The sequence below is a fragment of the Terrapene carolina genome, unplaced genomic scaffold, assembly GCF_002925995.2.
Source record: "Terrapene carolina triunguis isolate 2854851 unplaced genomic scaffold, T_m_triunguis-2.0 Scaffold211, whole genome shotgun sequence".
NCBI classification, from domain to species: Eukaryota; Metazoa; Chordata; order Testudines; family Emydidae; genus Terrapene; species Terrapene triunguis.
Window position 1 is genome coordinate 29,367,557 of NW_020664562.1, and position 25,276 is coordinate 29,392,832.

General features: G+C 36.6%; 1 protein-coding gene across 9 annotated transcripts in view; it reads right to left on the reverse strand.

The window, feature by feature from the left end:
• Positions 1 to 25,276, reverse strand: part of LOC113404972 (adhesion G protein-coupled receptor L2) — a 184,469-nt gene that overhangs the window by 142,891 nt on the left and 16,302 nt on the right. For all 9 annotated transcript variants that reach the window (XM_029912402.1, XM_029912401.1, XM_026655838.1 and 6 more), the window contains exon 2: positions 7,494 to 7,666. In XM_029912402.1, coding sequence (XP_029768262.1) covers positions 7,494 to 7,566 — 73 coding nt within the window. In that variant the 5' untranslated portion in view covers positions 7,567 to 7,666. The remainder of the gene's footprint in view (positions 1 to 7,493; positions 7,667 to 25,276) is intronic.

Below are 25,276 nucleotides of genomic sequence, written 5' to 3' on the forward strand. Positions count from 1 at the left end.
TTAGGCAACCAATACAAAGATTTAGTTTGCTTTCCAACCCCTCTCCCACTCTCACATTTCTGGGGAGGGGGAAAGATTCTTTTTTTTTTTTTTTTTTTTTTGCAAACATCACTAATGCACAGCACTGAAATAGCAGTGAATTACCTTATTAGTATAAGGTAAGAAAAGAAAAAGGATGAAAAATTCCAAACCACCTGAACTGATTTAGTGTCATTGGAAATGAACACATTTTCCCTCACTCCCCTTAAAAGGACTGTCTTAATGTCACTTGGATATGGATGAATTGTCTCCATTTATTGAAAGAGGCGTCCACCAACTGAGCAAACATTTATACAGCTCTATTTCTTTACACTTCAAAAGAAAGCTAGAAGATAGAGATAACGGAAACACAAAAAGCTTTAGCACAATTGGGTTTTGAAAGTTCGTGGACTAGTTAGTTCAAATTTCTTTTTGGTAGACAGAAAATTTGAGACATCTTGAATCATGGGGCTTTGTTTAGTTCCTATATGTCAGCAAAGATTGCTCTGTTTCAGTTTGTCATAATATTTCCATGGATTTAAGATGACACAAAATTTACTGGTGTGCTAAATGTGGGGAAATTTTACATTGTTAAGAACAAGGATGGCAATTCAGGAGAAAATCCAATATTTTTAGGTATAACTTTCAAAACATCAATCCAGTCATACCTGTACATTACAATAAATCTGTCAAGCTTGAGAAGATTTATCAGTGAATAAACTAATGCTACAGAAGATAGCATATAAAACTGAAAATGGCTCTAGCTTTAATGATGTGAATTTTTATTAATTTTAGAGTGAGTTAGAAACAAAACTTTGCAAGATGATTTTACAAAAATACATGCATTGCTAGGGATACAGTAGAATTTAGAGCAAAGTATATTGCTTATTAAGGATCTTTGCCTTTATATAATTATCCTATAGAAAGAACTGAAGATATCATATTCATGTTAAAAAGTAAATATTGTGTTACTATATCACACTTCAAAAACACCAAAGTCAACTTTTAAGTGCCTCTGTTGTCTGGGAAACTTGTGATATTGGCATAAGCAATTGTATACCAGCATACAGAAAGGTCATATAGACCATCAAGCACACTTACAAAGAGAACATGCACAGACATAAAGCAAAGTCCCTTTTTATTCTGAATGGATTGCTTTCTTGTTCCTTGTGGAACACATCCTGGAACTAAATCACAAATACAGAAGTGGACATGAAAATTAGTGTTTTATGTGAATCTTACATTCAACAATATATTTGTATTACTACTGTGTAAGTATGTTTATTGGCACAAAGTCAGTAAGATAGGTTTTAACCGAATTACTAGTATAAATATTCCGTTCAATATATGCATGTGATCCTGCAAAGATTGGTGCATGCAACTTCACTCACACGAGTACTCCATAGACTTCAACTGAACTATTTGTGGGTGTAAAATTAAATGCATGATTGCAGGATTAGGGTTTTGCATGCTAAATTTAGATTTATTATACTTTATGAGAACCTTCATTATTTTCTGATTCTGATGTGGACAAATACGACAGTAGTAAGAAGAGAACTTTCAGTGCATGGTCTTCAGTTATACACTAATTCAGATGTTTTATGCTTCCCCATCCTATGGGTTACGAACCTCTCCATTTTGTACTATGTTCCACAAGTATAATACAAACACAACTAAGGAGGACTGAAGTGTGTACTGATAAAGCTAAATAAAATGCCCTGTTTCTCAGATACAACAGTATACTTCCATTTTAGTACAAAACAGGAATGCAATCATTAAAATAAATGTATACAGTGATTTGGTATTAAAACCATTAAAGGTAGTAAAAATTAAAATGATATATTACATTCTCTGTGCTCCATAACATAGCACTGAGAGTCCCAATAAATTTTATATAGGAGATGTGTGGCCAATCCACATGTACCTTGTAGAAAAGGCACCCTATAGTCTTTAACTAATCTAAAACATATCCAAATATGGGAGCGGGGGGGGGGGGGGGGGAAGACTCAGAGTCAACTGTGTCAGTAGGCTAAGCCAAGGTAGCTGAGTCAATTCAATCTCATCCTAGTGGTTGGTCATGTAGCTATTCCCATTGAGACTGAACAAGGTTATCACAATGAAAAGTGGTAAATTGAAGCAATAGTTTAGAAGACTCTGGAAAGGTAACATCTGCCCTTAGCAGGAGTAAATTGTGTTTGTACATTTTTTGACAAATTTTCAAAGTCCTTCTCTCCTTGTGAGGAGAGCCTCTGAAGCCACAATACAGTTTCCCCTTTCACAAGAGGAATTCAAAGTTTTAGCAAATGACAGCAGGAACACAGCTCTTTAAAAGAGTAGCTAATACCTAGCATACAACAATTTAGATTTCAATTTTTTTTGTTAAAATTATAACAAATTTGAGAGTGTGTATGAATTAAAATAAATAATTTAGTGGCTAAAATTAAGATTTCTTAGTAAGTCCTCTAAACAAGTATTAGTGCAATATTTAAAATGGCACTTCACAAACTGAGACTGTCAAGGCTATCAGACTTCTCTATTCCCATGTCATTTCTCCTACATTTTTGAAATAGCTATTTTCTTTCACAAAATATGAACCTCAAGTCCCACCATAGAGGGAATGAACGAAAGGACACGCACGGCCCACGTGCTAAATAATCTGATGCTTTTTTGTTTGGTTGGTTGGTTGTTTTTTTTGCCAGCTAGTCTGATAGCCTCCTTAATCTAAAACTTCACTTGAAAAGTTTACTTGGCATTTTTCTTTAAAAAGAAATTTGATTTCACTATTTAGATCAATTTACTTTTTAAAAGCTGTGTTGGCCCTATGTCTGTTTCAGGAAACAAAATAGAAACATCACTAAATAAACACCATGAAAGTATTTCTTCGTTTGTTCACAACAAATATTGAAAGCAGAACTCAATACATCTGTTTTGTTTTTTATAGGCACCCTACCATTCCTTTTTACATAAATCTTTGCCTTTAAATAATCTGCATTCATTATTTAACAAAAACATTTTTACTAATGGAATCATAAAATACACTATGTTGGATGACTTATCCTGAAATCTATCCCCATTTTTCCAAGAGCTGCTGTTATTTATAATTAATCACTAGTGCCAAATAGTGCTAACATTCAAATATCTGACTTTTACTTACTAAGACTCCATTATGCAGTATGGATTCAGTAAAACCTATCAGAATTGAGCACACAAGGGACTGACAAAAATTGGTTGCTTAACAGAAGTGGCGCAAAATTGTACTCGTTATGTTTGTGGATACTTCGTTAAACCAAGAAGTTGCCTAATAAATGTAGTGTTTCACACAGAGTTACTGTGATTTAATTCTCCAAGCTAGAGAAATTCAATTTACATTCCTACTTACTGACACATGATGCTACAGTAAGCACTACCCTGGAAGAAATGGACAAAACAAAAATTAAATCAGTTAACAAAAAGTTGATTTCTCTATTAGTGAAGCTCTCCTATCAATTCAAGATATGCTGTGAACAAGGGTTTGTTTGTTTTAACTACTACGGGCCCAATCCCGCTAACACTTACATATATACATATGTGAATTTATTCATGTGTACAGCTGTTTGCAGAATTAGGCCCTGGGGGGGGTCTCAATTGTGCAAGGATGTTGAGCATCTTTTGAAATGTGCTCAGAGCCTTCAACTCCCATTGCCTTCAGAGGATTCGGAGGGGGCTAAGAATGCTACATGCATTCTCCATGTTTCAGGAACTAAGTGTGTATAGTACCTGTATTTAAATGTATCTTTTAAAATAAATGTAATAATTCCAGGAGCACATTTAGAAGCACTTTCAATTTTTGTAAATAAAATTTTGTGAAACAAAATATATTGTCTACTCTACTGGAGTATATAATGTTTAAAATTCTGGGTTTTATGCTTTTCATTTTAATGTAAACAAAAATGACTATTTATAGACAAAGAGGGGCTGAAACTAATTAATATTAGCTATTACTTTAGGAAACAGAGTTTTTTAAAAATCAAATACACAAGGATGAAAAAAAAAAAACTTTTAAAATCCTCCTATACATGAGACATCAAACCCACTGACACATTTTTGGAATTTCTTCCCTAATTACTTTGACATAAAATGAATCAAAAAGTTAAATCAAATCTTGATCGTAACGTTAAAATAAAATGTAAAGTAAATATTTAAGCTAATTAACTTTAGCTCTTCTTCCCTCATGTTTCCTTCTTTTGCTTGGTTCTCTTTATTTGGTGTCACATTTATTATCTACTTACTGCTGTTAGCAGGCTATGATGCCCTGTCAGACTTCTCTAAAACAAACTGAGATGACAGATCAATGTACCAGAAGTATGTGCTAACTCTCTGCAGTTTTCCTTCTAACTGCCAGTATATGTCCTTTCCAGGTTCTCTTTACCTGTAGGAAGGAACTGCTTCAAAAGCAAACCCCTTGGCCTGTTGCCTCAAAAAGAAAAGAAAAGAAACTTCTCTTAACTGCAGATATGATTCTTGACTTGATAGATACTGCAAATAATACTGCAGTCTCTCGTGAAACAGTCTCTGTCTGCTAACAACCTATTGGGTTACGCTACTGTGACAGCAACGAGGAGTTTGTCTTGATTGGAAAAATTTTCATTAAGTGGACTAATGAACCACTGGTCCACACCTGGAATCTTTTTTCACTGTACAGAAACATTCACTCTTAACAGCATGAAATTTAGTTAGTTTTTTTCTACCCGCTGCAACAATCTGCTTATGTATATAAGATTTCCGTAACAAAAATTAAGTAGCTAGATTCCAAGTCAGAGAATTAAAGATATTCCTATTTTCAAGGGTTCTCAAACTGGGGGTAGGGACCCCTCAGGGCGTCGGAAGGTTATTACATTGGGGGGCATGAGCCTCCATCCCAAACCCCGCTTTGCCTCCAGCATTTATAACGGTGTTAAATATATACAAAAATGTTTTTAATTTATAAGGGGGGGGGGGGTCGTCACACTCAGAGGCTTGCTATGTGAAAGGGGTCCACAGTACAAAAGTTTGAGAACCACTGTCTTAGATACCGTTTTTTAGCATTTGTTTGTGGTTATACTTCCAGGGATGAAGCATCGTTACTAGAGCATGTTACACTTGGCATATTTTATGACAAACAAAAGGCAACGCAATCTCGTCAGAAAGTCTAGCAATGCTGTATTCACTTTGCTTCTGGTGGCTTGAATCAACTCAATATTAATATTCACTTTCAAAATACAGTGCCAAAATATTTCATTTATTATTAGAATTTATAATTAATTGTGTGTGATTCTGTTAGCTGCTCCCAATTTCCTTCCATTTATTTTAGCAGAGAAAGTAAGTCTTGTGTAGACTTTAAAGGAATTGAATTCAGCACTGAAGCATCAAAAGATTGCTACTGCCTCCTAGAAGCCCGAATAGGGATAGAACATGGATCTGAAATGTTACAAATGAAAATGAAAATTACCTTTCTGCAAATTGTAACAATTCAGCATGCAAAAGCTTTCAGTTTATTTTTCCTACCCAAACACAGTAGTAAATTGCTTGTTAGATATATCTAAGTTAATCAGAAAAAATTATAACTATGTGTTCTACACCATTTTCCCCTTCCTGCTTCCAGATCTTCTTCAACTGCTACATATTGCTGAACTCCAATACTGAGATATTTTGATAAATATTTTAAAATTCTGAGTTGAGAGATTTTTAAATAACTACACACACACACAAACTTAAGATTTTATAACTGTCATTGAGCACCTTTAATTGGAAAAGCCATGAAGTGAAAACACCATTTCCCAGTACTATCTTTTAAATACAATTTTAGACTAGTTCATTCATTCTTGCAAGATGAATGCATTTTTGCATCAAACACAGTAATTACCAAAGCCAACTAGCTGTAAAATTTAGCTATCTAAGCTCCTAGTGGCTTCCCATCTGCAGAAACTTGTCTTTCATATGACAATAAGGTTTCATCCAAGACTAAAAACATGAAGGACACCAAGAACACACAAATGTATAGTCTCTAACAAATCATAAGTTACCATCCAAAGAATCATACAATACAAAAGATTAATGTGTTGGTCTTCAGCACTATACTCACAACTCGGGGCGGGGAGAAGATGGAGGAAGAGAGAAATCTTGAAAGCTGTTTAGGCAAAACTAGACTTTTCAAAGGCAATAACCCTCAGGAAGGTACTCCTTGAAGTCTACATAGGAGTTATTACTATATTTCAGCCAAATAGGTTTATCAATTCAAGCCCAAGAACTGAGTAAGTTAAGAGAGTCTTAGACTAGAACAAATGTTTAAATAAATATATATTGAATGTGAGAGCTTTTATAAGATATTTAAGCTTTAAACTTTGCTGGGTTTTGTTTGACAGTAGTGCTTGTTTAGTTTTACTGCACTCTATTTTCTGAATTACTCAGAGGGGTTTGACCTATGAATCCAAAGAATTCATACATAGTGAATTCCCTACTTTTTTTTTTTTTTAAGTGGTATCAGATGTAACTGAGGAACTGCAAATTAAATCATTACACTCTTAAAAGTAGTATATTATCTATCAGTCATGGGGTTATCTAACTATGGGGATGAATGCTATTAAAGGAAAACGGCCAACTTGAAACCTAGTTAATTTTTAAAAAGTTACAAATATTTTTAGATATTACACTTAGCCCGAAATTCCCTTGCCAATATTTGTGATTAAAAAAATTAAAATCATATTTTCCTATTCTTTTAAAATGTTTCTCGCTCCACTCTAATTGTCTAAAAAAGCCACAAAAACACCAAGGAGACTGGCTATATTATCGAAACAGTGAACTGATTTTACACAAAGAAAAAAAAAGTTTTTCCTCACTAATCTCTTCTATTTAAGAGCAATCTTAGGTGCTATATGTACCAGAGGTGAACAATTTACAGAGAGCAGTTAGGTTTTTAAACTGGCAGCGCTCCTGTATGCACTTTCAGTTTCATTTGCCCAATTCTCAGACGTATAGCACTGATTTTAATGAAATATTTGCCGTTTTATTTCCAGCAAGCCAATCAATGTAAGTAAAATAGGTGCTCTGACTGCTGCTTTTGGTTCCATTAGAACATATTTTAAACAACTATGCATTGTTTATATAACTTGCAATTTACTTGTGCTCAAGAACAGTATAGTGAGAGGACTGAATAGAAGGAATCTAAAAATAAACCACCTACCAGTTCTATCATCACTCCAGTTGTCTGAATACTGTTATTTGGTGTCACTGTATCAAACAATGTCCGTTTATTTTTAATGTTTGTTTTGTTTTAATATCAATCATTTCGACTAACAGCTAAGCTCTAGAACAGGACAGGTAGTAATTAGTTGTTTCTAGTTAGGCAGATGCATCCTAAAACTCCTGAGTAATCTAAAAGCAAAATAATATTTTAAAGTTATACAAGAGCATGTGGTCTCTCATCTGGAGCATAACTAAAAGATATAATATAATCTTACCTTCTGTATTCTGTAGGAAGCCGATTATGAGAAGTAACCAAAAAAATTGCATTCTGCAACCAGAAGACACCATTATTGATCCCTTTAAGTATTTTCTTTGTATTCCTTAATGAACCCAGTTATAAATGCCCAGCATCATTGAAGCCGGTGGTCTGTATCATTGATCTTCATATCTGGGGATGGAAAACAAACAAACAAAGAAAGATTCCATTGTTAGTCATATACTAACAAATTTAAAAAAAATTATTCACATATCGGATATCAAAGTTTAGCTGACATGAAGACAGAAAGTCAAAAATAGAACATGAAGTACAGCTGTACTGTGGCTGGGGAGCGGGCAGGCGTGCTGGATTTATGATCAAGGTCAGTGATTAACCAGGATGAAGAAGTTTAAAATGTGATTGTAGTTAATGTGCTCCTACTAAGAGATACAGTGAAGATAAGAACATGATTTGCAGATGAGTGGGGTTTAAACACAAAAAACCCCATCAGACACATTATTCTACACAACACTGATACAAAACAGATCCAAGTACAGAAAGAGATACAGACGAACAATAAAACCTCAAAAGAGAAGCTCAGCAGGACCCCTCCACATCAGGGCTTCCACAGGAGATAGGAACGCCAGTTTTTCCTATTACACATACACCACTATCTCGATATAACGCGACCTGATATAACACGAATTTGGATATAATGCGGTAAAGCAGTGCTCCGGGGGGGCGGGGCTGCGCACTCCGATGGATCAAAGCAAGTTCAATATAACACAGTTTCACCTATAACGCGGTAAGATTTTTTGGCCCCCGAGGACAGCGTTATATCGAGGTAGAGATGTAGTTCTGCCTCCTCAGACAAAAAGCTAAAACAGCAACATTGTCATCAAAATAACCATTTTGCTGAGGAAGCTCGTGCTTCTTTGACCAGTGAGTTTCAAAGAACTTCTAACCACAATGAAAAACCTTTCAAACAAGGGGGGAAAAAACCACGTGTTGCAAGCACATTGTTAATATTGCCACTTCAAATCACATGTTCATTAGCCCAGGTCAAAGATGGTATTGCACATGATCACACTGGGTTTAGCAAGTAACTGAACTCCTTAGTTCTACTTGAGAAACCAACTTCACCTGAACTTCTCCTGCATACCATGTAACACGAAAGACTTTAAAAAGGTATGTTTGAATTTTTTTTTTATGATAGTGGAAAACAGTTATTGAACTGGAAAGTCTGACCAGCCATGTGCACTCTTCAGTCAGCGCCTTCGTTCTTGCAACAACCATCGGAATAACAGGTTACTTCCTCTTTCATAGGTAGGTCTATGAGCTGGCCCAGTCTCCAGCAGACAGCTGTTTGAGATATTAAAGATATCAATGTGAATGCACAGTTGAATTTCCAGTATGAGTGTGGGCTCTATGAGCTAGAGGAGTGTGCAACTCAGAACATGATAATAATGAACCTCTGAAAAATGCTGCACAGACATAGATCAAAGGAGACAAGTTCTGTACCACATTACTCCAGACCCTATAGGCAGACCAAAATTTTCAAATTTGGGTGCCTGAGGTTACATGTAAAATAAGTAACCTGACTTTCCAAAGTTCCATAGATCATGTATCCTATTTTATCTTTCTTGCTTGTGCATAGCAAACTGAGGCTGGAAGCAGCAAAATCACTTAAGCCAATGAAAGGGCAACTACCCGCACACCCCAGTACTCTGGATAGTCCTTGGTAGTCCATTTCAATCCATTCACACCTTTTTTTTTTAAAGCCCCAGAGCTGTGAATGACATTTTATAAAGTTGTTATAGAACAGCCTTGAGATCCTTAGGGATCAAAGCTGCTATACAAAATGCATCAACGATCATGATAGTGCCCTAGTGGAGATACACTGTAGAAGTTTCAGTTCAATGGCCATATGGGAGTCTATAAATTGGTGTACACTTAGGACTTGAAAAATCTATTCATCCAGTCACCAATGACAAGTGGGAAAGCTCTCCTTGGCAAGGATGCCCAAATCATTGATTTCTGGAGAATTTACACTTTCCTTTAAAAAAAAGTTTCTAACCCTCGTGGTCACAAACACATTGAGTCTGTAGACAGACTGCTGCAATGCCTCTGATGTTGTTCATTGCTTTGACAAGCAGCAGCAGGGTGAAATTAACAATCACTTCATTTGTTTCAGAGTTGCTATACACAGTCCTGTGGGCAGCAATGAATCCATCAGTGGAATACTGCTGCTGCTTGTCCACAAGACTCGCACACTTTCATTGGCTGTGAGTGCAGGAAGACATAATACCAATGCAGTCAGACAAGAGTTTAATAATTTAGAGTAGCCAAGTATGCTGCTTCACAGTGGACGTGGCTTTAATGGCGATGCCACTTCACTGTTGGATTTTTTCCCACATACCTCTTACAGAATGCAAAGCTCTTACAGTCTCATATACAGGGAAATGAAAGAGAACTGGCATTCTAAGCTTTCAACAAAAGAGGCTCTTTTCCTGCAATTTGCAAATACAGCCAACAAGTGCTCTTCAAGCAAAGAGGCAGAGTGATGCATATAACACATGTAGTTCCACAAAGAGCAGAACAAAAACAGAGTAGCTCTTCCTGGCCCAAGCCCAAGTGCCTAGAGGTGAAAGATCCATCACCAGTTAATCTGAGATAGTCATATTTTATCTCTTAAATCTTTCATCCTGGGCTGAGAGGGCTTTGCATATTGAAAAATCTAAAATCCGCATATGACACTGCATGCAGCTGAAAGTAAGATTGCTAAGGAGTTCCTGCTCAGGAGAAAAGCAGGTATTGATACTAAGTTATCAAAAACTGGGAATTCTCCCACAGAAAAAGCCTAAGGAGAATTTAGATTAATTCTTCACCCGTCACACCCAAAGGGCTAAATCACTGAACTATTTCACAGACACTGCAGACTGCTCAGTATGATTTGAGCAAGTAATTAGAATAATTTGAGAGTGTGGATGCGTCACAATAATGGCTACACGTGAAATTAAGTCAGCCTTTTGATTGCTCCCAGTCCATCCAGAGGATTTTGATTTCCTGAGATTTAGTTTTAAATGGGCTTTTTTATTTCCATAACTTAATCCTGTATGGGCTGCTTAACTGTATGCATAAATTTTGAAAAGTTTTTTTTCACCTCAAAGTGGATAGTGACAAGGCTGTGCTTTGTCATTCTTCACCTCAATGCCTTCTTGTTTATGAGAAGAAAGGAAGGAAATAATCAGAGCACTATTAGAGACTGATGACCACTTTCTAGGAAATAGCTGCCCAGATAGGAAAACCAATGGCAGAGGGAAGGAGTAAAGGCCTCAAACCTTCTAAATGGACTTATTTTAGGTGTTCTAACACCCAGCAATAGTTTATAGAAGGGGCTTGAGAATGTTCCTGGGACACTACAAAAACAGCAACTACCACCCAGGTGAAGGAACAATGTAAACTGAAATGTCTGTGACAAACAGAAATAGTGGCTGTACAACATTTATACTGTTCTAGTCTACTGGGAAATAAAACTTGACTCACTTTGTTGCACTGAAGGCAAAATATGTCTAAAGAAACTAATTAGCCTTCATCAGACTGTTTATCACTAAGATGTGCTTTCAAAAGGCCAGAAAAAAATTCAAATACAGTTTGAAAACTGACTTCAAGAGATTTTTGTTGTTGTTTTTTATTTTTTTAACCAAATTAATAACAACCCTCCATTAAGCAAATTGTTATGAAACCCTGAATAGTAACTAATTCAATTAAAATAAAAGGACATTACAATACTGAATCAACTGTTCAGCAGCACAATAAAACAAATCCTGGAAAAAGTTTCTCCAAAGACAAGCTGGAGCCAAAGGACACTTGTAGGGATAAACATTGCTGTCAGTCTCATCTTTCTGATCACGTAAATGCAAAGATGTAGAGACAATGGAATCTCACAACAACAACAAAATCCAAAAAACAAACAAACAGGACCAGGAAAAGCCATATTAAGTTACCTCTTTGCAAACAGAAAAGTAGATCATAGCAAGTGGTTATCCTGTGCAAATAACTTGTTTCCTCTCAGATCTTAATAGGCCTAAGCTATTGGTGATCCAGAGAGAATGTTTGAGAGTGGGAAAGCGAGATGCTCCCCAGAGCAAAGACTGCTTAAGAGTGCAACAAAAGCTGTCCAAAAAACTTCAGCTGTAATTTAAATCCCTACCTCTGGGCCATATTGTAGTCTCTCACAGGAAAACCTGAACTGGAACTGAGAGGTTTACTTTGTATATTTCCTGTTGAAGGAGGGAAAAATCAGGAGAAGTCAGCATTCAGACTTGTGCAGCACTATGGAATGCACGGAGCTCTGCTCCCAGCCCTACATATCCTAAAACAGAGGTAGCCAATTATTTTTTGTCGAGGTCCAAATTTCTTGGTCAAGGTCCAGACTGTGGATAAATAATAAAAATAAATAATAAAAACACAAACAAAAAAACAATGATGATGATAATATGTAAATAAAAAGATTTTGGGGTCCATTCAAAAGTGTATGGCGATCCAGATTTGGCCCACGGTCTGCCTATTGACTGCCCCTGTCCTAAAATCTCTGCCCTGTTCCCCGACCCCTCTGACTGCTGAAACCTCTAAGCCTAGCTGCCCATCTCCTACAGAACATGTTCTACCATTAGCTTCCTTCTCTCCTCTCCCCCCTCCACACTGCTCAGGAGCACCCCAGAAACAGAAAATGCTGCTCCAAGTATCAGCTCCCCTTGAAATAGACACTGTCTGGAGATAAGCGGCTCTCTGAAAGGAGCTTCTCCCTCTTAGACATATCCCCAAATTCTGCGGAACCCAAGCCCCAAGGGTTCTGAGAGGTCCAAAACAACATGCAAAGAGCTGTCCCTCTCCCCCTTTGAGTAACACGTTGTCCTATTCTATCAGGCCCCACCATTAATGAAAATGGAGAGGAGCTCTGAAGTTGTGTTTATGTAAGCCTAGTTGTTTCTTTTGCTGAAGAGCTTTCAAGATCCTACAATCCCATCAATATTACTATTTTGAATTTATATATAGCTCTGTCATCTTAGGACCTCAAAGTGCTTCTGCAAACTTCAATTAAGCCTCATCATACCTAAGGTAGATAAGCATACCCACTTTATTAATGGATAAGCTGAGGCTCAGAGAATTGGTGAATTACACAAGATCACACACTGAGCCAGTGGCAGAGCAACAAGCAGAACTCTAGAGCAGTGGTTCTCCACCTTTCCAGACTACTGTACTCTTTTCAGGAGTCAGAGTTGTCTTGCGTACCCCAAGTTTCACCTCACTTAAAAACTCAGGCTTAGGCTTCAGCCCCGCATGGTGGGTCTCGGGCATCGTCTTTCTGCCCTAGGTCCCAGCAAGTCTAACGCTGGCCCTGGCAACCCCATTAAAACGAACTCACCCACAGTTTGAGAACCACCGATATAGCATATAGAACAGTAACAAGTCATTGTCTGTATGAAATTTTAATTTGTATTGACTTCACAAGAGCTTTTTATGTAACCTGTTGTAAAACTAGGCAAACCTCGAGATGAGTTGATGTACCCCCAGAAGTACATGTATCCCTGGTTGAGAACCACTGCCCTAGAGGCTCTTTTTATAAGCACTATCCTGCCCCCCATCTCACCATCACCACCTTTTGTAATCTTAGCTATTACATTTTAAATAAGTAAATTTTAAAAATCCATAGATTTCATAGAGTTTAAGGCCAGAAGGGACCAGGAGATTGTCTAGTCTGATTTCTTGTATATCACAGGCTGTTAAATTTCACTCTGAAACTCCTACACAGAGTCCAATTAGTTTGGTTAGACTAAAGCATTTCAGTCCTCAGGAGACTAAAATACATCTAAGAAAGGATAGGGAGGCAAGGACGGAGGAGGGATAGCTCAGTGGCTTGAGCATTGGCCTGCTAAAGCCAGGGTTGTGAGTTCAATCTGTGAGGAGGCCATTTAGGGATCTGGGGCAAAAAAATAGTTAGGGATTGGTCCTGCTTTGAGCAGGGGGTTGGACTAGATGACCTTCTGAGGTCCATTCCAACCCTGATATTCTATGACATGTGGAGACACATATACAGACTACTTGATCTCCACAAAAAGCCTGTGTCCATGAGGTTTCCCAGTTTTACAAAAATGACCATTAATGATCCTATAATACTGCCATGTAAAAAGTCAAATAATGCACCACTACTACTAAAACCTTCTTTCAAGCTCCACTAGTGAAATATTGGAATGTGCCTTAGCATTGTTTATTGTCCAACAGCCCCTCTGTTTTATACTTTGCTTGCAACATAAGAGACAGTTGCAGTCTTTCAGCAAGTAACATATTTACATTTATTAGATGCACTAAATATTCAAGACATGCCTAACCCGTCAGCAAGGTTATTTAAAGTGGGGGGGACTTAACTTGCTTTAATAGCTTTACATTAATGCTACACAACTGAGAAGCCATATCACATCTCTTAAATTGCAAGACCTTGTAAAAAAAACTAGAGACACAAGCAATACACAACTCTGTTTAGCTAGCATAATTTTAACAACTATGGTAAGTGGTCAGTCTGCAATCCACTTCCAATTAAACAGGTTGCTTATTGCAGAAGAAACGGATAGACTAAACCAGCTCTATCTAAAATTGGTCAACAAAGACTGATATTCCATTAAAAATATTGCAACTCTAAAGACCTAACCCTGGAGTCTTATCTTTGGTTCTGTACGCAACAATCCCCATTAATTAACACCTTGAACATTGGGTTTCTAACACAAAACATTTCTGTCTGAGCAGTACAGAAGGAATGCAGTATCAGGGAAGGGAATAGCACAGTAAGAACAAGACGTGACCAAGGTCACCCAGCCTTACAATAAAAAAGTCATTTCTATGCACTCAGCTGCCTTGTACCGTGAAGTGATACATCAATGCTTTAGCCAAGCCTGAAACAGTATGGGATAAATATACATGCACCCTGAATCTAAACTGAAGCAGAGATCACAAAAATTAGTCCCTCTGTTAATCAGAGCAGTGGAAGTTTACTCACAAAGGAGGATCTACCTGTATGAGAAGCAACACTAAACAAATTATTTAATAGTATGACAACAATTTATCCCATCAAAATGCAGCAACTCAATGGTCTGCCTCAATAATTCACAAGGAAAATAAATGGGATTCAATTAAAAAGGGCAAAGATGTTCATTTCTCTTTATAACTCCAATTTGGCTCAGTTCCATTCTTGTGTTTTCACCAGGTATTGTGTATATATATTCTACATGGAGTGCCTTTCCTGACAGGCTCGTTCAGCCCCTTCTTGTTAACACAGGATACAGCATGGACGCTCTGGGGAGTTTTCATTCAATAAGCCAGGAAAGTAAATCCTTGCTAGTGCTAATCAGAAAGGCTTTTTTTGGCTCCAGGCACTCTATTTTTGCCAAGTTTTAATCTTTCTCTTTTGCCTCCACTAGATCCTCAGAATCATGAGGGTCACCCGTTACTCATTAAATTATTCATCCATTTCATTTCAATTGACACTGCATCACTGACTGAGACTACTTGAACTCAAACAGTTAAACTGAAGTCGTTTCATATTTTTGGCCTCGGTGTATCACTGACTCTTGCTGGTGCCCTAATGATAAATCCCCAGTACATGAAAACTGGGGGAGGGGAAGAGATTCTGTAAGTCAATTACAACTGTTATCGGCTGTAATATCTTAGTGTCATGCTGAGCATGTTAAATATGCTGATCGCTTTGGACACCAGAGGCACAGTCTGAGGCTGTTTCCCGTTCTCTTCATAAATAGTCCTAGGCTGTTGAAAATGCAAAACAAATAGCTCTCATTTTCTTATAGGATAGATTTTTATGAACATCAAAAATAAACAAGGGAATAATGAATAGCTATAAAAACACTCATAGAACCATATGACAAACCAAAAGAAACAATCTTACAGCTAAAGAAAATTCAAAGGCTTTTCAAATTTCTCACAGATGAGAAATCCACAAAATAATCCTTTATTTTAAAAAAGATGTATCTTTCCTTTTAGATGAGAAACCACCGGTCTAAAATCATACACACACTGTAGTCTTGTAAGACAGTAAAATATTCGTTGACAGTCTTGACAGGGCTTTGCAAAGACCCATTTTCCTGAAAGATGTTATGTCTCTTGATTTAATTCCTTTTTTCAACTAGTATTTTTCACAGCAGAGAATTTGTTTGAAGTGGAGGTAGACAAACAAAATGGAACTGTGATCAGACATGCCTATACCTCTGGAATGGATGTCACATGATGCTTTGTGTAGCTGACTGCAAGGATTTTAACATACTTGATACGCTTTATGACCTTTCCTCACTTGGCATAAGAGCAGAGAAAAGTTAGTATGTCAAAGAGAAGAGAGGTTCAGACATGCCTTTTACAGCTGACACACTGAAATAAATAATGTCATCAGTGTAGGACACATCTACCTGGGAAAACACAAGCAAGTCCGGGAACATAGTTACAACCCAATAGAAGCTTAAAGAGTGGACAAGAACTCATCACCTTTTAAACACATTCCATAACTGGGCTAAATAAAGCCTTGAGGTCCTGACACTACAAATTGCAACTGTGTTGTAATCGGGTAAGGGGACAACCGTTCTGCAACCTGATCCTACACTGTAAGCATGAACAGACCTTTACAGATCTAGGTTTGGTAACACTGCTCATGCTGGAAACACACTGTTTTTACACACTCTTTTTTATAGGAAAATAACCTACTAAATATATGGGAGTATCAGGATAGCATCCATTTCAGCAGCTTTCTGAAGGATACAGTTACATCTTAATTTGGCACTTTTCCATACATTATGCTGAAAATAAATTTCTATACCATGTATATATATGATACTGTTCACAGTTTTGAGGACAGGTCTTTGGGGATGAAAAAAAATCACCTTTGGTATTTTCTTAAAATCAGACCAAATCAGGTACAAAAGTAAGTGGAAAAAATTAACTGTTTTTAAAAAAAACTAGCAGAAATATATTATTATAAAAATACACATACTGCACTGGATGTAATTAGTGGCATAGCTTGATGGTTACAAAAAGAATATGGTTCGAACGTTAACATCTGTGAGATCATGGCCTAATCACTGTGCAGTGAAATATGAAACAAAATCAATGGTGGCACATAAGATGTAATGCTGATTATTTTTGGCTCACTGCACTGAATCCTGGATTCATAAATCATTGTTACTAGCCATTCAGTGAATCGATATTCAGATTCTCTCTTGGTCTATCCATATGACCACTACATGAAATAATAATGACCCAAGATCTGTCATATATTAGGTCACCAATATTACCAACAGGGATTTCTTGGGAACAGTGAGGTAATCTAGGATGAAATATATCTGATGAGCTTACAAATAAATATGAAAAAGCTGTAACTATATGTAAAGAGAAAGACTTATGTGAGGGAGAGATCCCTATTTTTAAATACCTGATCTTTCATTATAACTTCAGATATTAATATTTAACATAGCACTGTAATAATCCTCTTTATTAAAGACTATTTTTATAAACGAACTTCACCATATACTTTTTTCTTATTTCAAATTTACCCCTTCCATTTTTTTTGTTTTTGTTTTAAAAGAATCATTAATATTACTTTGATCAGAAATCCTTGTTTCCTTACCATGGTTCCAATAGCCAAATGCTTCAAAGGACCACAGAATAGTCCCATTAAAAACCAACAACAACAAAATAAAATAAACTTCTAGAGTGCTTTCAATGAAGCCTTATTCCCCAAACACTTTACAAACCATTTAATTACATTAAAATAGTGCAATGCCCCACTGCAGATAAATATGAAAGCTACTGTGCACTATCCAGCATCCCACGTACAATCCTGAGTCATGATGCTATTAAAATCTCTAATGGTAATAATATCTAAGAGGGCGAGAGATAAAGAAGTAAACAGAACAAAATGCTTAGCCCTTTAAAAAAAACATTAAAAAAAATACATAGCATACAACCTTTAAACTACAATCAAAACAAGAATGATATTCCACAGTGGAGACCTGGCTTATATGAACGGGACTGCACTGAACCTAGATAACTCTTCAGAAGACCCCACTATGAATATCAGCAACAGAAAAAGCAGTTCCTCCTGCCAATCACTGACAGAAAGTGAATCCTCCAGACATACTAATTTACACAGTGGGGGAGCTGCACAGTAGAAGGCTTAAAACCTACAAATAATTAAAGTAAAAAAAAAAAATACCTCTTATCTCTCCTTCCTTCTTCACAGTCAATTTCCTCCCTTGCCTTCCTAGTTTACAAAGAGAATCTTCGATTCTGACAGAATGTTAATGCTCCAAATCCAGGAAATGACACAGTTAAAACTGGACATGCAGCCTTAACTCGGTCCATTGTATGTATGAATTACTATACAGTCTTTAATTATATAACATACTATTTCTCATACAATTGTCATGCATATCTCTTGTGACATATGCAATAAGTTTTGCAGGACTCTGTGCAATACATAACCTAACTTAGGGCCTGATTCTGCAATGAGATGTATGTAGGTGGACCCCAGTGCCCATTTAGAGACCCATTTACTTCAGTGGGGCTCCATGTAGATGCATGGGTTATCCATGAACATCTTATTACAGGATCGGGGCAAAACATTTTCTGTACAATTGAAGTATCCATGCATATCGTGACCTCTCTTAGTTGTGCACTGAAATGGGACTTATTTCAGTGTTGCATGCATCTTGTACTGGCTCTCTGAATGAGATAACTTTCATCCTTTATGAGCTTAGTGTGATTTTCAATGGGTCAAAACTTTGTCAAATCAAAAAGCTACTGTGCCCTCCCCAGCATCCCATATGTTCTATTCCTGGGAACACTCAAAAGGCATTTCTCCTCAGTGGGGCTATTTTCATGTCTAATATAAACCTCCTGCTCCCAGACATTTCAAGGGAGAGCTGAGAACTACTTAAAGAGCTACTTAGAGATGGCAGAACTATTTTATTTTATTAACATTACCTTTGGGAAAAGATCAAGGCTGGAAAATATAATGTACAACTTCTGAAAAGTGATAAGCAACCAAACACAGGGTTTTGAATAGAAACCTTAACTAAAGCAGTTGCAAACGCAAGATGTAGCTTAATTTCAATTTACACTTTTCTTTTCTCTTATACCTTACATGTTATCTTCTCTCTCTCTTCCCTGTAGCAGTGGATACTAATACCAAAGGAAGGGCAGAATGGAAAATAATCTTACAGACTGGAATCACTGAAAGCACTACATGTCTTGACTCATTTTCTAAAACACTTTTAAAAAAATCTACACTGAAGCAGATTTGAACTCTTACAATATTAATTTCAATCTTCCCACTCCAGACAAAACTCAGGATATACCCCAGTTTCAGTTTAATTTTTTCTCTAAAAATTTGACATATGTCTTAGGAAAGTAACTCTTTATGTTCTCTAGTTTTCTCAACTTTTACTTGACTCAAAGCAAGGGTCTGTGTCATTTATAAAATTCATATTTAAATTATTTTTATTTCTGACAATCATGCCAGGACATACTTCCCATGATGTGGGAAAAATTTTATTCCTTCTGCTCAAGTACAGTTCAAACTTCCCAAGTAGGCAGAGTTTAAACCTCAAGGCCTGGAGTTGTGTGACACGTAATATGTTGCCATTTTAAATTACATGCTGTCTACTTTTGAATATCTTATTTGTGAATACTTGATAGTCACTACTTCATTTGCCACTAATAGAAATTACTTTTTTAAACAATTAACTACACACTTAATTTGTCAGCTGCAGATCTCATGTGTGCAACACATGAGAACAATGAAGTCTGCATTTGTCTATCCACCTTATTTATTAAGTGAAAAGTGGGGAGAAGGTTACAAAATTTTAATAAGAGCATTATATTATGGCAGCAATAATCTAGGTGTTTTACTGGAAGTGAAGTGGATTACTGTAAATGAAATTTTAAAATGTCCTTTCCATTTTACAGATAACACAAAATGACTCTTTTCATGTCTCCAGCGATAAGGATACATTTGCCACACATTTAAATAGTGCCTTCACCCTATCCACCCTTGCTCATGAATTAATAATTCAGTGACATTAATACAAGAAGATAAATGATAAAGAGGTTACAGCACAAGGGCCAACAGTACATACATACTTCTTTTAGAACAGCTAATACCTCTCTGCCAATTACCGTTAGAACTTTTTAACAGTTTCCAATGGCATTTTTAGAATCTAAGTAGCAGCTTATGCACACACTGTTTCATACAATTGAAGCTTAATAAATCTCCTGCTGGTACCAAACAATCATTCTAGGGGATTAAAGTGCAACATCTACTAACATTAATAAGCATTTTATATAGCAAAATATATAAAGGCAGTCTCTACTGAATTGTCAATCTTCTGAAAAAGCATCTAGATATATAAACTGGTTTGGCATAAATTATACCTTTATTGTTCAATTGGTAACTTTAGCTTATGACAACAGTGAGGTGTATTACTACGTAGTGTGTGTGTGGGGGGGGGGGGTGTCCGTGCACGCAAAATTTTTCAGATAAGAACCTTGTAAGAACCCATGCTCTAAGTAGTTTTTCAGTAATGAAGTCAGTTACTAATCAATTTCCAAATGCCAGTTTCTCTACCAAAATTTGTTATGGTTCTGGCTGACTTATTTTCTTAATTTTTATAAAATAATTTATTTTCACAGTACTCTCTTCTTTGGATAGATGTGTATGCATGTGTTTAAAACAATTAAAATTCTGAAGATTACATTTTTTATTAAGAATTTTAAAATATATTTTAAGGAAGAATTTGGTGAATCTTAATGCTTCTGAAGTGAGAGACACATAACATTGGTTTGAGCCAAAAACACAATAGGCCAACACTACACCCACTTCTCTGCACAGTACTGCCGAGGCAACTCAACCCCTGCAATTTCAGTTTTGGACAACTAAATAATAAATTGCCAATCATGCCACACTGTACCATGGTTTTGTAGTGTGGACAAAACGGAATGAGATCAACAAACTTGGTTTGTGTCTTTTAACCAAAATCAAATTTGCACCTAGGTCTCCAGACATGAGAGCCCAGTGCCATGCCAGTCAGGCACCTATAAAAAGGAAACATTTGATGTATTTTTTTTTTAATTGGCAATGAAATCCCTTCAGGGTTTCACGTTATTTTTCATTGATTGGTCTGGTTGGCTAATTTTAGCATTTCTGTCCAAGCTATGCATTGTTTTGAAAACGAGTATGATAGTATTTTCCTGTGAGAGGTGGAATTTTACATGGTGCATTTTAGAGAGATGAAAAAACTACAGGTAACAAGGTCAAAAAAGATTCCAATATGTGACAACTGACGCACAGGTCAGAACCTGTTACCTGCACCAGGCTTTGAAGTACCCATAACTGGGGCTGAAGCCTCTTTTAGCCAACGGAAACTAGCTGTTCGAAAGAATAAGCTTTAAGGCACTAAGCCAGGATGTAGGTAGATTTAGCATATATTTTTTCAAACTGATGGTTTCTTTTGGCTGAACACTACTCCCACAGCTCCCATATATACTTCAAAGGCAGGAGTCACCATTGTTTGAGATGGGATAGAGAGATTAGGATCCTGACTGTCCTAAGGTCTCCAAAGATATGCTTTTGAAAATCAGTTTGACTTTTAAATGAATAATCATTTTAAATAAAAGTTATGAATAATTAAGTCACTACTCATATACACCCCCAAAATATGTGATAATGTAAAAACGTACATACTCTATTTTTTTTTCAAGTGGACTAAAACTTGACAAACTACGCTGAGAGATATTGGCACATCTCAGATTCAGGAGTCACTTGACTTTTGCCTTATGCCTCAAACTGTATCAATGTGTGGGTCTCTTTCATAGCATGCATTCCTCCTGTTGTGTGCAAGGCTTGCTTATTATTAAAGATTTACTGTAGTTGCAGTAGCCCCATTGTTATTTTCAAATCCAGATCACAACCTTCCACAGTTGCTCAGATTAGCATTTGCAATTTAATCAACTTTAATACAGGAATCAAACAATGCTGACAATAAATCTAAGCAGCTCTTTTGCACAGACATCTGAATATTAAATATGAAATGTAACAGGTTTTAATAATTAGAGTTTGTAAATGGTGTGATATATACATCTTCCCTAATTTGGTAAAATGGAATTCTCACATAACACTCATCAAACTAAGCACAAAAAGACGCTATGGCATTTCACTAAATTAAAATCCCGAATCCCCACAGCAAGAATGTACAATTTTAGGTATTATTAATACTTTAAATCAAACTGTATTATTCAGTTTCATATAATGCAATTTATAGTAGTCTTCTGCTGTGGTAGCAAAGAACACAATGACATCTTAATCAGATTTTAACATTCGTTGTAAGGTGAAGGCACTTTCAACAGAAAACAATAGGTCAGGCCAGAAAGTTAAGACTGCTTTACCAAAACACTCTGTTCTTTGAAATACAACAAATATTTTTAGCAAATACAGTTTTAAACATTTACTCACCTCACATTCAGGATGAAAGAGCAGCTGACAGAACAATCTAAAACTAGATTTAGGGAAGGTTGTTTCTGCCCTGCTAGAAAATGTATATGAGGTTGACAAAGAGAAAATAATTTGTCATTTAGCAATTTTAGAACTCCACATCTAATCTAGATCACTGGATTTTCACAATTTCCCCAAATGTATTTCTCTGTATCGAATCCTTTGCCCCATCTCAACTACCACCACATGATCCTCCATGAGTTTGTTTATTCTTTTTATATTTAACAGTAAAGGTGATTAGAGTGTTCTGGGCACCTTTGTGATAGATTAAAAATCAGAAAACACAGTAAGCATCAATAAGTAGACTCTCCCCCAACTCTAATAAGTACTCTCCAGAAATCAATTAGAAGCATAGTGTACAGGAGGGGGGGGGAAGCAATTGGAGCATGGAGACCTGAAACAAGACATGCTCCCTCAGCTCCCTTGAAGTGTAGTGATAGTGGGAAAGCCCTTGGGTAACCTGTAAAGGGAAAGGAAGCAGATGGAACTGGGAAGACCCGGAGAAGAGAGGCAGCAGAAGGAGCAGGACTCTATCAAGAGGTCTGTGCAAATGGAATGAAGGCAACAGAAGGAGTTAAGAAGCTGTCCAGGAGTCTGTGCAAAATAAAGAAGCAATAGAGAGAGCCGGAGAAGACTGACAACAACTGAAGAATGAAATACAACAGGGAACAGAGAAAATGCTGAAGAGTACAGGGAAAGGCAGGGTGCAGACGGCAGAAAAGCTTACTGGTCTAAATTACCTCAAGTGTAATTTGTTTTGTTTAGAGTGGATAGTCAGCATTTACCAATAGTTGACACACTAGTACACTGTGGAACCCAAGGTGCAAGCATTACCTCATATCCTAACCACAGAGAAATGTTATGGTGAGTGTAAATGCTGACTTTTTAAAAGGTAACCAAGCTAAATCAGAAGTTGTACATTCATTTGGTTGAGAATGGTCCAAAATAGCAATACATGTGTGAGAAAAGAAATAATTCTGGCAACAAATTATGTTTGAGTGACCATTCAAGTGTTAAAACATGCTGAGAGACATGGGTTTTGTGTGTGTGTGTGTGTACACACGTGAAATACATTATTTGGAAGCAATTACTAATAGTTTTATGTTCTGCAAGTTATCTTCTATACATTACTGATAATTTTACAATGATAAAAGAATATATAAAAGTTCACCAGAGAGTATCAACATGCCTGCTACAGATTCTGGGCAATTTTTGTTTCAGAATCAAATCCAGAAGTACAAGAGGTCATGACTGCAGTAAATGCCTAGTTTATTGGTAGTGCATTATTGGGGACAGCCGAGGAGGGGAGGTTTCTTTTTCCCCAATGTTTCGTTTTTTAATAGGGTGGGGGAAAGAGCTTTCAAAGTCTATTCTTCCATTAAACAAGAAGACTAATGACTCACTGATAATGAACCTAGCTTTCTTATGTCAGCTTTTACTACACCACTTTGCATGATATTGCCATGTGTCAATATGCTCTCTAGAAGAGCCTTTGTTCTATTTTAATGATACATTTAGTCAGGAGGTGAATTGATGCATTTTGACCTAAAACAACAATATTCAATATTTTCTAAAAAATAAAATATTCTACATGAAATTAATACTGTATACATTCAAGTACAGATTACAGCAAACATAGCATAAATTTTCTACAGTCAGTACACCACAATGACCTCTGTGGTACAGTAAGAGACCAAAAGTAACACTGTGAAAGTGCAATCCTGAACAATACGTTTCAGCTTTCTCACACTATGATCACTTACTACCTAAAGGAAGCGTGTATATGGGTCTCATCCACTGGGGCTGAGAGCCAGGAGACCTGGGTTTTATTCCTGATCCTGATTCTGGCACTGAGTTGCTGGGTGATCCTGGACAAGTCCCTTACCCTCTGTATGCTGCAGTTTTGTCACCTATAAATCTATGATAATACTATTCACCCATCTTTGCAAATGCTTTCAGATTTTAAAATTAAAAAGTGAATACATATGTTTGTGTGTATTTATACACACAGAGAGATATAAATATATAAAAGCCAATCATTCAAGAGTAAGAACTCATGTAATATCCTTCAAGTTGCCTGTGTTTCCATTTTGTTTGCTTTGAAAATATTTATCTCAACCATAATATCAAAGCAAGGAATAAACACACATTCCTAAACAAGTCAGCTAAACTGATCCTTTCAGTTACGTAAATACACTGGTAAACATTTCATTCAATTCTAAGAATTTGTCTTGCAATGATCATAGTTTTGGCAACAGAGTATTCCCTTCAACATGTAACCAGCATGTACCTTAATTACTTTAATGTTCAGACAACATCAATTTCCTAAGGCCTGGGCTTTGCATAAAGTTTATTTGCCACATATTTTGCAGCTTGAGCTCTATTAAGTAAGCCACAATTATGAAAATTTTATCATTTTTTTTCTAGCTGCACTGGGATGTAGCTCATTAAAATGGGGTAATACGTACTGCTGTAGGGGAAGAAAAGTAACAATGTCCTTCTACTGAGGACCAAGGCATCAATAATTCAAGTTGATTGGGAAACACTATTCAACAAGATTATTAATTTTTAAGAATGAAGTATAAGTAGCAAAGATTGCAAAACAATTGAAATTTGACAAGAACCTTCAAGAAAGTTTACAAATATGAAGATTTTAAAGAACAAAACTGTATTTAGTTGTTAGTTTCCTCACTAAGAATCTAACCCCCAAAAACTACTCCATATTGGCCCAATTCTGTACTGGTATAATCAGGGCTATTAGGCTAGCCTGCGGATCAGCCAGTTGTCCCAGAGCAGGTTACTCACTAGATTAATGACTGTTAATCACACTGCCCTGGGTGGCCTAGAGCTTGCTTACTCAAACCTCCTGTCTGATGATTAAGAAAGGTGGTTGAGAGAGAGGCTGCTAGAGCTAAATCCCATTTACTCCACCCAAGCAAGTTGCCTTGTATACCCAAAGTTCTTCTCCCCCTACCCAGAACAAAGGTGCTCTTTTGCTGTGACTTCTGATATGAAGTCAGGGAGTTTTATGTACTTGTAAGTGTACATGCAGGAACACTGCAGCTGCAGGCCTGGCAGCCTGTCTTATCTGGCTCTGTGGTATGGGATTTTGTTTAAATTTTACATGTTTTTGGTTTTATGGTTTTAACTCTTATAATCTGCAGATTTCCTTTTCAGCACTTGGTGATTATTTTAAC